This window comes from Grus americana, chromosome 7 (assembly GCF_028858705.1).
Source record: "Grus americana isolate bGruAme1 chromosome 7, bGruAme1.mat, whole genome shotgun sequence".
NCBI lineage: Eukaryota > Metazoa > Chordata > Aves > Gruiformes > Gruidae > Grus > Grus americana.
Window position 1 is genome coordinate 38,252,583 of NC_072858.1, and position 16,887 is coordinate 38,269,469.

Consider the following 16,887-nt stretch of genomic DNA (forward strand, 5'->3'; position numbering starts at 1 on the left):
TGCTATCTGCCACTGCCTTGTGGCTATTTCTCCTCTGATGTGGAGGGGATGCATCCTAGGCAGAAAACAAAACCATTTTTCAAAGTCTTTTAGCTCTCCCCAGTTTATCTCTTGCTTCCATCTGTTTTCTTTGTCAGCATTATAGCCTGGACACGAAATCAAAGACCAAACTCATCTGAGAGCCAAGGGATTTGTTTGTCTGTTTAATTTAATCTGCCACGCCACAGACCGGGAGCAAAATGCACTGCATGAGCAGGCACTGCGTGTGCGAGAAGGCACCGTACCTGACCAGTGCTCCCGAGGGTCCGACCAGCACTTGCCAGCCATAGTTCAAAGTCTGGGCTGCATCAGTGCTGCCCAACGCGTGGCTGGTGTTCTGGCTGGTGCCACCTCATTCTCTCTCAGGATGTAAACGTCCGAACGCTGGATGTCCAGGAGTAAACACCTATTTACCTGCTGTCCTAGTCCCTGCTTTTATGTCCTCAGCAGAAGCAGAGATTGCTGTTTGGGGAACCGTTACTAGGAGAGGGCACGCTGGCCCGAATGGGTTGAACATCAGCAAGAGTTGCAAATAGTCCTGCCAATACAAAAAGCCGACAGGAAGCCATCGGCTGAGCACAGCATCGTCTTCCTGTTCAGAGCAGGGTGGAAGTGAAGATGACCAAAGGTTTATGCATTGACCTGCAGAGTCCCGTGATCACCTGGTTCAGTGGCTGTACACCACTGAGTAGCAGGAGCGGCATGGAGGGGAAACGATTTTTAGTTTGGCTGCAGCCTTACCGTAGTTCACATGCTGGTCTTCTGCTACGCAGGATTATCTGGTGAGTTTTTTGAGTCACTGCCACCACTTGAAGGTTCAAAAGTTTCCTTGTAGAACTGCTGATGGGGTTTTTCAGGTTACCGCAGCTTAACTTTGTAGAGAAAAGTGCACTTATTCAGTAACTGCCCTGCATGCAGCCATTTGTAGTGTTTTGGGATGAATGGTGGTCTGAAAGCATGAAGAAATTATGATTTATATTAGTGGTGTCTCCAAAGTATCGGTGTGTGGATAGAGAGATTTTGTTTAGAACCCTTTGATTTCTCCAGTGTGTATCATCGTCTGTCATCAGTTACTCGGCCTGGCTTTAATCTGATATCACTTGAACTACAAAGTGCTTTAAGACATTTGCCAGCCAGTCAGCTATCGAGCGTAGACAAGACAGACTTTTTAAATTGTCATTTAATCATAAGAGTATGCTCACGTTTAAAACTGGCAACAGGCACCAATTTCACCAATGAAATACAAAGTTTGGGAAGTGTCTGGAATGAGGAACATTTCCTTCCCGTCCCTAGCCAAAAATACGTGTTTCTTAGATGGATAATCAGATTGCCTGTCCAGCCTCGTGCTCTGATAGACACACGCTGCGATGAACCTTGGCAATGCGGTATTCCCTCTCCTTTGGCATTAGCACAGCTAGCAAAGGATGGCATTGCATCCGATCAGTGTAAATTAATGGAAAACATCCCAGTACCCCTCAGGCGGTCACTTCCTTTTTCCTGGTCTTAATACCGGTGGGCTCTTGTTTCGGTTTATCTGGGGCCAGAGGAATGTCTCATTGCTGTTCACTGTAAGGCAAAGATGACTGGCAAGAACAGGAATATGGGGCTTAAATAATTTATAGCTCCATGCATGCATTTAAACACAAACTAGAAGAAAAGTAACTAAGACTCTTTCCATTCTTGTTAAATCACCCTTCTGTAGCCTTAACTTTTCTGTGGCAGATGGAAGAACATAGCCATAAATATGTTTGCAGAAGACGCTAAAGTATTTATGTGGCATGGCACACACACCCAGTAGCAACTTCCTTTCAACAAGAAACGCAGATAAAAGCTGTCTGCAAATGTTATATGCAGATGAAATTCCATATACCACTTTAAATTCTAATTTTGCATGCAATAAAAGCTCCCGATAGCAGATAGAAGTATTAACCACGTTTTAAAAAGAATGCCATCTGAGGCTGCTGAGTGTTCCTCAGCTGGCGGTGTCTCTGCCCCACAGAGTTAGCACATAAGCCCTGCCACCTGACAGAGAAGCCTCCAGGATTTTGAATATCTCATCCAAGGCAACTGTGAGCCTCCGGTTTCCCTCGTGCAAAAGATGGAGGTGGATACCCAGCCATTTTGTGTAAAAAAGGGATCCTCAGGGAAATGCTTTCTTAAATGATATAGGAGGAAAATCATTAAATAGATCTGGATGACGCTGCAAAACAAAAGCTGCTTCCTCTCCTGAGACTGGGGGAGAGTGCTGTGATTTCACATCTCAGACACGATGGGCTTTGGTCCCCTTCTGCCCAGATATAAATTGTGCCTGTATCAGAAACATAGTCCTTCTTATGCTTACCAAATCCCTGGATGTTTTAAATCGTTTTCAGATCCACCAAGTATTTAAAGAAGCAGGGTTGTCAGGGTGTATTATGATAGGATGGAAAATGTCAGGAATGGGTATGAGCAACATACTGAAAGCGTATTACCCCTCTTCAGGCTGCCACCGGTGATGGAAAAATGTGAATAGTGTGTCCATGGACTGGGATTTTCAGGGGTTGCAGAAACCTAATGCCTTGCACTGCAAATTAGAGAGTTAAGGGGTGGGGGGGAGCTAATACACATGTGTCTAAGGCAAACAAACAAGTAAAGCCCCTTGTTTATAACCAGCACTGCATCCCGCTTGCCTCTCCTGATCAGTCTGTAGAGAAAATTGGCATCGGATCATTCAGGCTGATGGACTCGGAAAGGGGTAGGGCTGTTGAACTGCTTCTGTGGTGGACAGCAGGCATCGCTGCCCTACGTCCGCAGGCTTGTCTCCCCTTTCGCTGCCCTCTGCCCAAAAGCTGTAGTTAATGTGTATTGCTTGGCCCAGGTCCCCCCATCCCGTGCTGGGCCAGAGGGCTGATGGAAATCACTGTGCTGAAGTGCTGTATCAGAGAGGAGATGCTTGGCAGCAGGCTCACGGAGGCCGGGCACCTGCTCTTCCTCACAATTCATCTCGTTCTTCCTCGTTGCAAATGCAGGCGCTCCTTTGGCTGTTCATGAAGGGCCGGCAGCCCAGCGTCCAGACGGCGTTGAACACCGTGTCTGCGACAGATTCACAAGCTGTGGGGACGGAAAAGATCAGGCAGGTGAGTAACAAGTGGAAGCACCCCAGCCTGAGCCCTGCACTCAGTTGTGTGGTATTTGCAGTTGGAAGCACGGGCTGTCTTTTTCTCTCTGGGTGTTGCATCTTCATAAATCCAGAGGTTCCCTTCTGCTGAACTGGGGGCTCTTTTCTCCCTAGGGTGGCACCCATCTGGTACTAACTTCTCTCCCCACTAACCCCCCTCCTTTCTTGCCTTGCTCAGGCTTTTCTGGTTGATGGATCATTTGGGATGCTGCAGTGTTCACCAAGCAGATTTCCCAGAAGACCTCCACAGCACTGAATTTCCCATCTCCCTCTCCCCACAGTCGCTCGTAGCCACTGCTAACCCACCTTCTCTTCTTTTTGGGAGTCACAATGCCAGCTGCCAGCCAGCATAAAAAATCCTACTGTGGTTGCAGCAGCGGAGCTGTTGATACAGTCTGTCTGACTTCTAGCCCCTCCTCTTCCCAAAAAACAAGCCCAAAACTGCTTGTGAATAAATAAATAGGTTAATACTAAGTCTTCTAGGATTTACTCACTGGCACTAACGCTGATTGCTTGTATGCATAATAGATTTGGGAAGGCCCTGCCTTTGGGACTGTCTCCTTCCGTCTCAGTCTGACGGCCTCGTTCTGCTCCTGCTGCTTTAGGAGTCTGCTCGGCTGGTGGGCGTTGGAGAGGCTGTCGTGCGTCAGTGGGAAATCGAGGCTTTGGTTAACTGGCGCTGCTGCAGCTGGGATGTTTGTGCCCACGTGAAGGGAGTGCAGCTGCTCTTCCCCTGCCTGCTTTCTCTGAACTCTCAGTGGAAAGGATCCCAGGTAAGAGCTGGGATGGCAGTGGAGGAGGAGGATGATGATGACAGGGAGCAGCAGGTATAGAGCTGCAGAGGTTCACGCGTGTTAGCAACACTTGCGCCTCCTGCGGCAACCAAGTCAGAGATGCTGGAGGAATCTAGTCCTACTTGACTATAGGCAGAGGTGGCTTGGCTCAGCCAAGGCGCGTGGGCTCTGCTCCACCTTAGCTCCCTAGGATCTGTCTGCTGGCAGAAAGGAAAGAGGAGTGATCTGAAAAATTGGCAGGGGAAAATCTGAAGAGATGGGAAGAGGTTGGCTGCACGAAGACTTGTAAAGGCAACCATGAAAGATGGGCTGTACTTGGCATGTAATGCCTACATCTCAGTCCACATCTTTGTTTGCTCTTGCTGGCCTGGACACTCTTTCCAAAGATTTATCTGTGACAAGGTAGAAAGCCATCTGCACTAGTACCGGTGTCATGCAGACTTGCCTGCGTGTCCTAATCAGGCTGCACCTTTGGAAAACAAACACATATTTAACTGTACCTTACACAGCCCATTGGCAGCAGGGATGAACCCAGAGGGGCTGGCTGCAGTTAGCTGGGAGAAACTCAGCAGCACCACCAGAGTTTTATTCGGCTTTGGGAATGGGCTGTCCTCGAGGGCTCTGCCAGCTTTTCAGGCCAGATCTCCTGTAAATATCTTTAACTGTTTTGGTGTCACCTGCCGTTAGTAGGTCTCATCTCTGCCTGTCCTGCATTACTGCCGCACAGCCCCATTGCAGGAGATGGATCCCTGCAATGGCTCAGCCACCACCCGCACTGTGGTGTGTCCCTGGTGCCATCGTCATCTCTTACCCGTGAACCAGATTCCAGAGGTTTTTTTTTCTTCTTTCCACGTGCATTTTGTAATGTTTTCCAAATGTAAATAATTTTAGGTGTCCAGTCTTGGGACAGAAGTGTGTGTGTAGGGGGCAGATCTCAGTGTTCTCACTTACCTCTGACCCATCCGTGACAAGCACAGGACAGATGTGCAGCTCCCTACTGCAGATTTTTGTTTCTTTTGGCAAGGACAGGGCTCCCTGCCTGCCCTCTCCCCTCCCTGCCATCGCTTGTTCCCTCCGCAGCGAATGTGAGCGGGGAAGCCTACCTTCCACCTTGGAGACGAACCCGAGGCTGCGCTTGAGGTCGGAGCAGATGGAGTGGAGGCACCAGCGGAACTTGGCATCGCAGCGGTATTTGTTGGCCCCGCAGGTGTCGTAACAAACGTCCAGCTGGTTACAGCACTTGGTCATGGCAGGGATACCCAAATCTAGCTGGGAAAAGAGAGCAAAGAAGTGTCCCTCGGCTGCCTCCTGGCCTCGGACTCAAACAGCTGCAACTGGGTAAGGATTTGCAGAGCCCAGCTGGCTGCTTGTCCAGAAGCTACCCCTGATAGCTGGGGCAGCAGGAGGGAAAACGTGCTTCTCCCTCACCATGTAAAGAAAGTGGCAACAGTAATGCAGGTCCAGTGCAGGATAGACCACTTTCCCTTCTCTCGTGTCTGTCATGGGGAATTAACTTCTGGTAGAGAGGTGGGGAGCAGCCTCTCCATGACCATTTGCTAGTTCCCATTTTTTAGAGCTCACCGAAGAGCTTCCTGTCCTTGCTAGCAGTGGCAAAGGCCCCTTTTCTCTCTCCTCATTTTCCCACAACCTGACAGGTCTTGCTTCTTGGCTTAATAAATCTGCTGTAAGTATTATTAATGCCTTATTTCTCACGGATGCGCTTGCAAGGCCAAGGACAAATACAGCTTGGTCAGGGGAGTTCTGCTTGCTTGGAGGTAAACAGTGAGCTTAAGTAATAACTGTGAGGGTGATGGGGCAGAAGGCCTGTCTCCTGGAGAGACTGGACTCGTTAGCTTGTTACAAATTCTTCCTCTTTTTGGCCTTCTTCATGTAATATTTAGGAGATGAGTTTTTTCTTCACTGAGCTCGGCGCTCATGACTGCCTGCATAAGGAGGAGGTACCGCAGAAATGCCCACAAGGTTTACAGTGAAATGTAGTTGAAAGAACTAATCTGATATGAAAAACTGGCTGTAAAGGGAGGGTGTTTCAGAGCAGGAATCTGCCTAATTGCTGCAGACTTCATGGGCAGCAGTAATGCATAAGCTAAATAGTAATTCCTGCTCTTAGAGCCTCCTGGGAGTGCTTTTCCTGGTGATTCCAATATGATTTCATTAATTGCCTTTAAAATAACAAGTGGGTGCAGTATTAAAGCCCGTAGGTTTATTTCAGTGCTTGGCAGAGGCAAAAAGCATAGGAGGGGACAAAGGGCCGGGTGTGGAGAATGCATTCAAGTATGATTGCTGCTTGCACATTATGCTATGTCACTGAGCTGCCCAGCCTTGAACATGTTCCCTGTCCTATCGCGAGGGCACGGGATTGTTCAGGGCCTTGATAAAAATACATTTCTCCACCCTGGTGCTCTGCTTGGCCAGGTATCCCTTTTTCTTCTTCCAGTGCTAACCTGCTCTGGAAACTTTCTGTTCTGGTACCTACTGAAACAACCACAGCAACAGGCCAGTCCTTCGTAAATGTAACTTCTGTCTACACGATTCCTGTTTCGCTGCCACCAGCAGTTGAGATGTCAATGCGTCTCTGACTGACAGTAAGTTAAGCAGCGCTCAGACTGACGTGTTCGCCTTGCCATCGGCAGGCAGCCATGTCTTTTGGCAGTCCCAGGCAGATAGCTTGTCCCCTAACAACACAAGTGATAATTCCTCCTTTTTCCAGAGCTCTGGCTTCAGCTGCCAAGAGAAGCCATCACACAGTCAGTGTGTAGCACAGCTAAGCCTTCTCCCTGCCCAATATTATTAGCTAGTTACTGTGATTAGCGAATCGCATCATTAGGGGATTGTGAGTGTGGCAGTACATACACTTTCGGGTACCTTGAGCCCCAGAAAATAGGAGCTACAGCCGTTGGGTTCTTGGGGTTTGTAGTGAGGTCGTGGCATTGGAGCCTTCCCTGAGAAAGAAAGGAAAAATGTTAGGAAAGCCAATCTTCCCAAGAGTAGCACCAAAAAGCAAGGAGTGACAGGCAGCTCCCCCTAGGTCTGCATCCCCAAGCACTTCATTCTCCTCCAGGAGACCCAGGGAGTGAAGGTACTAGTGCTGGCAGAGACACCGGCCCTGCTCACAGCTCAGTCCTGTCAAGGCTCTACAGCCCAGCTCAGCTTGCACCCCCTCTAGCATGGCTGCTGGAGCACCGTGTTGTGTGTGAACTGGGTCCCCGACGTCTCTCAAATGTTTAAGCTGGTCCGAAGCCAGTCCCTAGGTCTGGGACTCTCCCCAGCTCTTACGGATAAGTCCCTCTTTGCAGTGTGGGGTTTTGCAGTTGAGCAGCCCTCTGTGCTGGAGCTAGTCCCTCAGACCTCCCAAATCTCCTAGGAGCTTTTTCTTGTGTTTCCTGAGAGCTCGGTGCAGCTGGGACCACCAGCTGTGTTTTTAACTCCTCCAAGAATCTACTAGCTAAACTACTAGCTTAGCAAGGGGGTTTCTTTCCATCCTCAGCTCATTCTCAGAGTCTTGGTGAGCTACAGATCTCCACAAAATTGTGCTAGACCCTGCATGTCTGATCTTGCTCTGAGCAGGAGGTCTTCTTGGTCCCTGTTTTCTGTGTGTGGTGATGCACTGCCACCTTTTGCAAATAGTTTATATCCCTTTATCTCTGCCTTCCCTTAGTAGGCTTCTTAATATGCATAGAGGAGCAAGAATTTCCTTCCTGAGTAACTATTTACCCAACGTAGAAAGCGTCCAGCAGACAATCAGCTAACAGCAGCAATTTAATCTATTGTACTGTGAAGGTATGCAAACCCTCCTCTCCACCTGCCAGCCCGTCTTGGGGCTTTGTATATGGCTGGCAGAGTGCTCTGGATGTGAGGGGTGGGAACTGTCTGTTCCCCGCCCTGTCTCATCCTCTTTTTCTCAGCCCTATCTCAACCCCCATCTCCATCTAACCTAACACCTCTGGTTTGGGGAGGACCTGTTGCCAGGCTGCTTGTGTGCTTTGACCCAGTTGGGCAAGGAGCTTGTTTAAAGGTGGGAGAGGATTCTCCCTGGAGAAGTGGTGGAGACCACTCCTCATGGAGTCAGGTCACTCTGTACTGTCCCTTGGTGTGTGTTCAGGGCTTGTTCTGTTTCTGTCCCAGCTGGGTTTATAAAAGTGAGATCTCAAATGCAGAATGAGGTGTTAAAACAAGACATTTGAATCCTGCTCTGGGAAAACTTTGTAAGCTGTGTGAGCGTTCCAACAAGAACATGTGTGAGCTGAGCCCTTCCGTAAGTCCATCACCTCTAGGGTTAAGTTTCTGCTTCCCTGAGCACTGCTAGAGAATTTATATAGACATAAAATAGATCTAATTTAGCCCTTCAGGCAGGGTTGAGTTCTTTTAAACTCCATTTCTACTGTTTTCTTCTTGTCAGCACTGATAATCATTTAAGATGCTTTCCCCTTTTTTCTGTCAAGGTACTTAAAATACCGGTGGTTAATAGAGCCGTAAATCTGCTGTGTTCTTGAGAAGACCTTACAGCCAAATGCCCCAAAAGGCTTTAAATGGGAATGTCCCCAGCACCTTCTCAATTAAAAATTGCCAGAGCGGTTTTGCTTAAACAACAGATTTGCAACAAATCAACAACAAACTGAAATCCTGTCCAGCTGTGAGACACCAATAGCCAATTTTCCCCAGCCCTACAGAAATGCACTGTGCACCAAGGATTTAGCTGTCTGCAAGCCAAGTTAAAGCTCTCTAGTTGACATTACCACCAAGTGATGGCATTTGTGTGGGAAGGTGTTTCTACCTTTTTAGCCCCTTTTGAATAGGCCAGATCTGCTTTGTGCTGCAAATGTAATTCTCTAGTGCAGAAAGCATTACTTATTTTGAGCAGGTAGAGCTGACTTAACAGTAGACAAAGAGCACAAATCGGTCGGTTGCAGCACACCATCATTATAGGATTATCTTCACACCAAAACATAACTAAGCCCGTTGAGGTACACTGACGCAAGGTAACTTCTGAGTTCACGACAGGTTGCACGCTATTTTGGTGGTTATGCTCTAGAGAGAAGGGATTATCTCTATATATGGGCTGAATCTATACCCCAAGGCTCCCAAGCAATATAACGAGAGGAGGGCTGCACCCAGGTCTCGGTGCAATTCACAGCCTAGTTGCTGTTTTGGAAGGGGATGAGAATTGGGACTCAGAATTCAAATGTTTCTCAGCTGAAGTCAGAGGCAGAGGAAAGTTCAAAATCCAAGGTGGGTTTTGCAGGATGGGGTCAAATTTTAATGACTTGCAATATTGACAATGTTATGTTCCTGCAGCACGTTGTGGGTTAGTGGGATAAGGCGGCAAATCAGAGTAGGAGACTGTTTGGGGATATGGAGATAACTGTTTCCAGAGAAAACCTTCCATTAAGCTGAAGTTAGAGCTATTATAATGTCTTAGAAAGTTGTCCTGAGGAAAAAAAAAATCTCACCAGAACTGTGATCAACAAAATATTGAACTGCCTTCAAGATGAGCCTTTGTAGGATACCTGCCCCCCTCCTCTCTGAAAAACAAAGCTTAATCATTTGTAAAGTGCCCCTTTGTGAACTCTTTTTCTCAGCTAGATAAAGTCCAAGACACCACAATTAACCTCTCTCCCACATCTTATTTGCTAGCTAACAGGAAAACGAAAGCAAAGCAGAAATAATAGGCGTTCCTGACTCTACATGAGCACTGACTCAGTGTTTTTGTTATCATTTATTGCTTGCCCGTCCTTATAGGCACGTCTGTGACGGTGGGAAGGGACTTGGTGGGTCACACTGGCTGTTTTGCCAGCTGTGTTTCACCCGGGGGCCTGTTGTGGTCAGTCTGCAGCACGGTGAAGAGCGATGCTGATGTGTAGCAGCAGCAGCAGCATTGCTGAGGAAGCCTGTTCTTTGGAAGAAGATGTATTTCAGGGCGCTGCCTCGTTGGCATGGCCTTAGAGGAGAACTGAAGTTGAGTTTCTAATGGGAAGCGGGTTTCCCTGATGCATTTTAATATCTCCAGGCTGTTGTAGCTGTGCCAAGAGGCTGGAAAACAACCAGCTGGCTAGAACAGCTGCTGGCGATGCAGGAGGTCTCAGACACTGCAGTACTGGTACGCTGGCGGGGGGAAGTGAATGTGTTTCTCAGTAAATAGATGATCTTGGGGCTCCCTGCTGCTTTGAGTGGCCCATTGTTATTTCTCTGCCTCAGGCAAGCAGGCCCATGCTTAGCACAGCCTTTTAGCGCTGTGTTGGAGAGCCTGACATTGAAGGCTCTTTTCCCACAGCCTGGATGTGTCTCCTCATCCATCCTAAGCCTTTTAGGACCAAATGCTGGGTAAAACATCGAAGTCCTGCCTGGCCAGACAGCTGAAGGAAGCTATCAAGGGATTTACTCCCAGTTCAGGCTGTTTCCCCCTGCTCCTGAGCTGGCCAGAGAGATTTTGTAAGGAGGAGGAGATACTTGCCAGCAAATTCTAGTGTAACCCTAACGTCCTGATTTAAGGGAGTAATCCATCAAGTTGTTTGTTTTCAGACCTCACTAGCTGCTGCAAAATCAGGAGAGGCTTACAGCCAGAAGAGCTCAGTGCTACGTGCTCAGCTGAAGATGGATGTGGCAATCACAGGTGAGTCCTGACCTTTCTTGTGGCAAAATAAGCTACTATCGGTGTCTCTTGGCTGAAACGAAAGAAAGTAGAAGGCATAATTTTTGCTTTGTGCCTGGGGAAAAAGCAATCAGGCCCTGATTCAGCAGAAAGATGGTAAAGATGGTTTATGTTCGTTCTTCTGGGCATAGGCTGGGTCTCACTGGTTTGGGATTGTCTCTGCATCCCCTCCACTTGCAGTTTGCAATGTCTGTGCTAGAGCCCAGCATGGACAAATGGTTCTGCAAGGGTCCAGCAAGACCCTTTGAGGCACGTGAGTAGTGTTTCAATAGTTTCTTCCTTCAGCTAGTGATTAATGAGTTGTTCGGCAGAGGATGAGAACAGGGCTAACAATGAGCTTGTTTGTTTTTTCCTTTCTAGGTAAAGCATTTCTCCAATAAGATGCAGGATACTCTTGGGGAGCAGGCAGGCATTTGCACCGCTCTGTGGAGATGCTCTTCCCCCTGCTCAGAAAAGCCCTGGCCTTGGGACGTGCCCAAGAGCGATGACTTCTCCTGGATTTGGTGAGTACTGAGACTCTCTGGAACGAGCTCTGAGTATCAGGATTTGGTGAGTACTGAGACTCTCTGGAACGAGCTCTGAGTATCAGCCTTCCCAAACCTTGCCTCAGGCACACTGCAGTCCCAGCTGCCCACTACCACTGTTTTCACTCGCTACATTAAGGAAGGGCAAGTCCCTTTCTGCTCCCAATTTGGAGCGTGGTGGGGGCTGACACACATGGGCCTGGGGACGGGCTGCCTGATGCGCAAATGGCCTCATCCTGCGTGCTGGGGCGATGCTGTGGTCTGCACGGGCATCTCCTCCTCCAGACACTGTGTCCCTGGGGTACCCAAAACAAAAAAAAAAACAAACCACAAGTTCAAGGCTGATTTTAAGCCCTCCTTGTGGCTAAGGGTGGCCCATCTGTCCTCTCACCCTGACAAGGAGCTCAGGTCCCAGCCCTGCTGCATCTGTTTCTCCTGGCGCAGGGTGCAGCCTGCGTTCTGGAAAAAATGGGATGCGTACAGACTGAAACCGAGTTGGTGGGATCTCTCCAAAGTGTGGAGTCTGTGTCTGTGAAAACCGATGCTGAGGGAAGCAGAGGAGTTGAAATCGCCTCTGTGCTCACGCACATCTTGCCCAGGTGGTCACTCGGGACGTGCGATGAAGCTGGAGGGGGAAAAGGGCTGATGGGCAGCTGTGGATGGGCAGGCTGAGGTGGCAGAGGACAGTTATTGATGTGGGGACAGTTATGTGCAGTTGTAGGAGGCTGGGAAGAGGACATGGACTGTAGGAAACTTCCTCGCTGTTCCCAAAAAGGTTGTTTTAGCAGGAAAGCTGAAAAGCACCTCTGCGTGTCCGCTCCCCTGCCCTGCTCTCCCTGAGCTGTCACCCTCTCCATCCTGCCCCCAGGGCAAACCAAACTCTTCCTTTTTGGTAAATCACGCTAAAGTCCAAGGCAAGCGGCAGCTGCCTTATTCCGCCTTGGGTACTAAAGGTTCCTCCATGGTGACAGCAAGTCCTGTTTACCTTCCTGTTATCTCCCCTCCTCCAGCCAACTGCTGAGTAACGACACTCCCAAGGTTGCTGAGATTAGGGCCGCTGGCAATGCTAACAACCCCTTCTGAGTCAGGTCTGCAGGGGCTGCTCGTCCTCCCCTCCGGGGCCTCTGCCTGCCCTGGTCCTTCTCTCAGGGGTCCAGGCAGCTGGGCAGCCTGGTTACCCATATGCCCTTCCTGTAAAACCCGTGTCCCCTCCTCTTGTCCCCTCGCACACAGCACAGTGGCTTCAAGATCAGGCTGTTCTTGGTGAGAGGGAAAGATGAGGGTTCAGTGCCCCCGTGCTGGCACTAGCAGAGGAGTTGTGACTCTCTGCAGTGACTTTTCTGTGCCGAGCGTAGCAGGGGTCAGGTCGCGGATAGGAGCTGGTCGTGGTCTCGGGGAAGGAGAGTGCTGCGAATTTCCGCACGAGAGGGAAAGAGGGGAAACGCCAAGGAGAGAGGAGCCAGCAGGAGTGAGGTTCACTTACCGTAGCGACATCTGTACTGACAAACGCCGTTTTTTCCCCCAAGCAGTTCCAAAAAGGAGTCGAAGTAGCTGTTAACTGTTTCGAAGCTGTCCCGGATGGCCCCGATGCCCCACTCTGAATAAAATGACCCTGCTTGGGAAGTTTGGTGGACGGTGTTCTCCTGCGTTGTTTCCTCAGTGCATTGCCCTAAGCCCAGGGTCAGGCACAGAACCGCTGCCTCGAAAAGCAGCCGCATGCTGCAGTCCAGATCCAGGCCCTGGAGCCCTCGTCCAGGCAGATGTGCGGGCAGGGAGGAGTGGGAGCGAGCTGTTGTGCGCAGGAGGCAGGTAAGCACCCCTCTCCCCTGGACTTTAAACACGGCCGAGGGAGCCGACATGAGGTCACCACAATCAGAGTGCAAAGTGCATCAGGGAGATCTGGACCAAGTTCGTTTTGCAGAGAAACACCAGGGTTTGAGTTTGCACAATCGGGCTGGAACAGACTCAGCCCCTGCGGCACCAGGGCTGCAGCTCCCCAAAAAGGGACCAACCCCTCCCTGGGGTGCTGAGCGGGGTTGGTCTGCCCAGGTTGTATGGCACGCAGGAGAACCTCCGCCTGCCCTGCTCTGTCCCCAACCTGCTGGGAGACAGAGAGTATCTCTTTGTCCAAAATTTTTACTGCTCAGGCAATGGCAGTAATGGACCAGCAGCAGACTGAGGAGCACCCCTTGCCTTTGCGCACGTAACAGGGTGGGACGAGGCATCCGCCCAGCCAAGCTTTCCTGCTAGTTCATCACTTGTCCTGAAGCTAATGAACGCTACATGACACCTCCACACACACAGAGTTATCTCAGGGAATTGCTGCTCCAGCTCAACAGCTGCAGAAGTGAGGACTTCCTGAAGCGGATGTGCACAGCAGGTACCTGCGCGTTGTCTGATCTTGCTTTGACCCACCGTGGTTGCAAATTCCCCCTCCCTACACCAATTTTTCTCTCTCTAAAGATCTGAGAGATACAGATGTTGTTTGCCATGATGGTGAACTCTGACAACTGTTTTCTGAACCTTGTTTTGACCTCAGGATAAGTGGCTCCTGACTCCATGCATTCATTTCTGACTCTGTAATGCTTAAATATAGAGCAGCCCTCGGGCCGTGATGAGTCAGTCACTCCTAATGACACTATCAGACTGTTGGCAGCGTGCTCTTGTCAGACGTGTGCCCCCCACACACTCGTGGTAGTGAACCCCTCCCGAATGAAGCTGGAAAACCTCTTGGTTTTGCGTATCAACCACACCAAAGCAAACGCTGACCCTTGCATCCTGGGCTCTGCTCCTGGAAGGGAAGCGCAGGGGCTGGTCCAGCTCCTTTTGGGCATTGCCTTTTCAGAGCACGCCGTCATAGGCAGAGACGTGCGGTCGTGCGCTTTGCTGGGATCCTTCCAGTTGTGTTCTGCTGGGGACGTGGGGGAGGACAGAGGATGGAGGGGCTGAGCTCTTTTTCTATCAGTTTTGGCCAGCTGGGTGAGTTGCTGGTTGATGTTTAAGCATGGCCTAAGGGGGAGGGGGGAGACAGACACACGGACACAGGCAGCTTGTGGTTAAGGTTAGTGGGTAATCTGTGGTTGGGCCAAAGCCTGGTTTGGGAGCCAATGAGTCACTGGTTATCGGAACGAGAAATGTAGCTCGATGATGAAATGCCAGAGTCTCTCACAGAGTCAGGTCAGAGTCCAGCAGCTGGAGGAGGGTGGGTGGGTGGCTAAAGACCCTCTCCCTCAGGGGGGCTGCATTCAAGTTTGTGGTCTGGTCCAGTCTCTCCAGGAGTCCCTGGACAGATCAATTCTGCCTTGCGCTGCCTTCCCCCATCCGTAGGTGCTGATGCTGTCAGTCAGACCCTTTCCTTTCTCGTGGTCTGGTCCTGCCCTGCAGCAATTCGCAGGCCGTTTCCCAGTCCCTGCTCCTACCCTGCCTTGTTCAGCTGCAGCTGCTGCAGTTCTTACCCAGGCAGGGTTCGTGCTCCCCGTGGTTGTGCTCTAAGTGCAGCCGTGCTGGAAGACCCCCGGGTACCCAGGTAGGATGGTGGGAAGCACTGGTCAGGGGTCGCGCAGGGCCGAACCACAATCCTTCCCTTCCTCCATGGGAGGGGGCAAAGGCCACCTAGGCCCCCCCCAAATCCTGGGCCGGTGCCTCAGGCCACACGCAGAAGATAGGACAGCCCCTCTCTTGTCTCAGGAAGGACGGCTGTGAGCTGCATCCCGCCCCATGAGGCCCCCGGGCTAAAGCCCCTGCGCTGCTGGCTTGGTTGGCCAGGCTGACGGCAGGAGCTTCACAGCACCTCACAAAGGGGCAGCCCTGCTTCAGCCATGACCAGCCTGGGGCAAGGAAGCGGTGTCCCCAGGCTGGGAGGCTGAAGGCAGCCCACAAACACCCCAAAAAGCTCAGAGGGTTGGAGCAAGCCCTGTCCTCTGAGAGGATAGAGCCATCTGGCTGCTCACGTTCTCCTGGTGTTGGCCCACCTTGCCGAGAGGGGTACAGCCGCAGTTGGGAGCGTGCATGGGATAGCTGGGGATGGAATCAGTTTGCGTTTCCAAAATAAATAAAAAAATCTGGTATGCTTTAGACTTATTTCCTATCCTGTGGCTGCCAAATCTGGGAGCCCGTTAGCTGCGTCTGCGGGCCGCGTGGGGAAGGGAGGGCAGTTCCCTAACTGCAGGCCAAGTGCTCCGTCAGCACTGCAAGGCTCAGTTCCACAGGCAAAAGGCTTAAGGCTTCTAACTGGCCCTTGCTGTGCTTTTTTTTGCAGGTTCCTGACAGCCACAAATAAAGTACGAGCTCCACCGTTCTGAAAGCGTGAAGCACAGAAACAGCTGCAGCGCATGAACTGCAGAAGCCTAGATTGTGCAAGCCCTCAGCCTGTCCTCCCTCCATGTAAGTGCTCTGTCCCCTCTAGTGCTGTTGGGCTCCGTGTTGCTGGACAGCCTGAACTCTGGTTCTTCTGGGTAACTGGTGGTTTCACCTCTTGCCTCCAGACAGTGGAAGTTCTTGTCATCCCTGGAAAAGGGTCTCTCAGCAGCTGAGCCTTTGCTGTGCCTGTTTCCAGTTTCAAGCCAGGAGCTTGCGGGGTGAAATCCCACACCACCTCCTGCCAGAAACCACGCTCGGCAGCTCAGCTCCCTTTTGTGAATTTTTTGGGTACACCATGCGTTCAGCCCTGCATTACCTGCCCTCCTCTTCTGTGGTCCATCACTGCTGTGGGTTTCCAAACAAGACACAAAGTTTGGGTCTGAGCATGTGTTTAATAGTAATTTGTGGTATGAGCATCTGCTGCACCTGCCCACCTAGACGATGAAGTGAAACAAATAAGGTCAGCTTCTGGGAAATATGTATGGTGATAAAAATCTGTGTGACCAGATTTACAACAGCCAGATACGAGGAGAGTTTGATGTGGAGGATTTTTCACTGCTAACGGCAGTGGCTTTTATTTTAAGCCCAATTTTTTACATTAAAAATTTTATTACAAAAAATGTAACAGTAAGGCAGTTTCTCAATTGTCAGTCACTGTGAGCCAAACAGTTTTGGATCATCTTCAGTACAAAACTAGAATCGCACAGGAGCCCTCTCTTGATCCAAAAGCCCTTTGAGAAATGAAGGGGCAAGGCAGAAAGCCGCAGCAGCACCTGTGTAATCCCACACACACGTGATGTGAGCTGCACGAACACTACTGCAGTGGATAAAGAAGAAATATGGATTGTCTGCAGTTTAAAAAAAATACACTTACCCTTTTTCTTCTAATAATCTGGAACGTTTCGGTCTGCTGTGCCTCAGCAGAATAAAGTTCTAGTTTTGAGGGATTTTTTTAAAAACCAAGTGAAATTTTCCACTGTCAAAAGACAAACTATTTGTCTTCCCCAAAGAACTGCAAGTCACTGAGTAGTTCACTGCTTTAAAAAGTCAGGCACTAAACCGTTTTCACTCCCCAAGCAATGCCTCTTAGAGACCGTTCTTAAAACGCTGTTCAGCACTGGAAGTACTCACGGTAGTTGAGGCGAGGGAGGGAACTGTTCAGCAAACTCCCCCAGACGTTCCACAACTTCTCTCAAGCGTGTCGGTCATCTTTTTTTGGTGTTGGGTGAACAGAGATGGCAGGGGGCGGGAGGAACAACACCCTATTGCTTAATGTAACAACTATAATAATCTTAAAACTGTGATTTGTCATTGCTTCAACATGTGAGAGACCAGTTTTCTCCCACT

General features: G+C 50.1%; 1 protein-coding gene across 2 annotated transcripts; it reads right to left on the reverse strand.

Annotated features, from left to right (window-relative positions):
• Positions 1-192: 192 nt before the first annotated feature.
• Positions 193-13,018, reverse strand: PLA2G12B (phospholipase A2 group XIIB). 2 transcript variants are annotated; one of them, XM_054832689.1, is made up of 4 exons: positions 12,665-13,018; positions 6,874-6,950; positions 5,094-5,259; positions 193-3,129 (listed from the first exon to the last, which is right to left on the reverse strand). In XM_054832689.1, exons 1-4 carry the CDS (start codon positions 12,897-12,899, stop codon positions 3,011-3,013), a joined length of 597 nt encoding a protein of 198 aa, XP_054688664.1. In that variant the 5' UTR covers positions 12,900-13,018; the 3' UTR covers positions 193-3,010. The 2 variants fall into 2 exon arrangements, with proteins under 2 accessions (XP_054688664.1, XP_054688663.1); XM_054832688.1 differs by having other exon boundaries at positions 6,862-6,950; positions 12,665-13,017.
• Between the last annotated feature and the right edge of the window lie 3,869 nt (positions 13,019-16,887).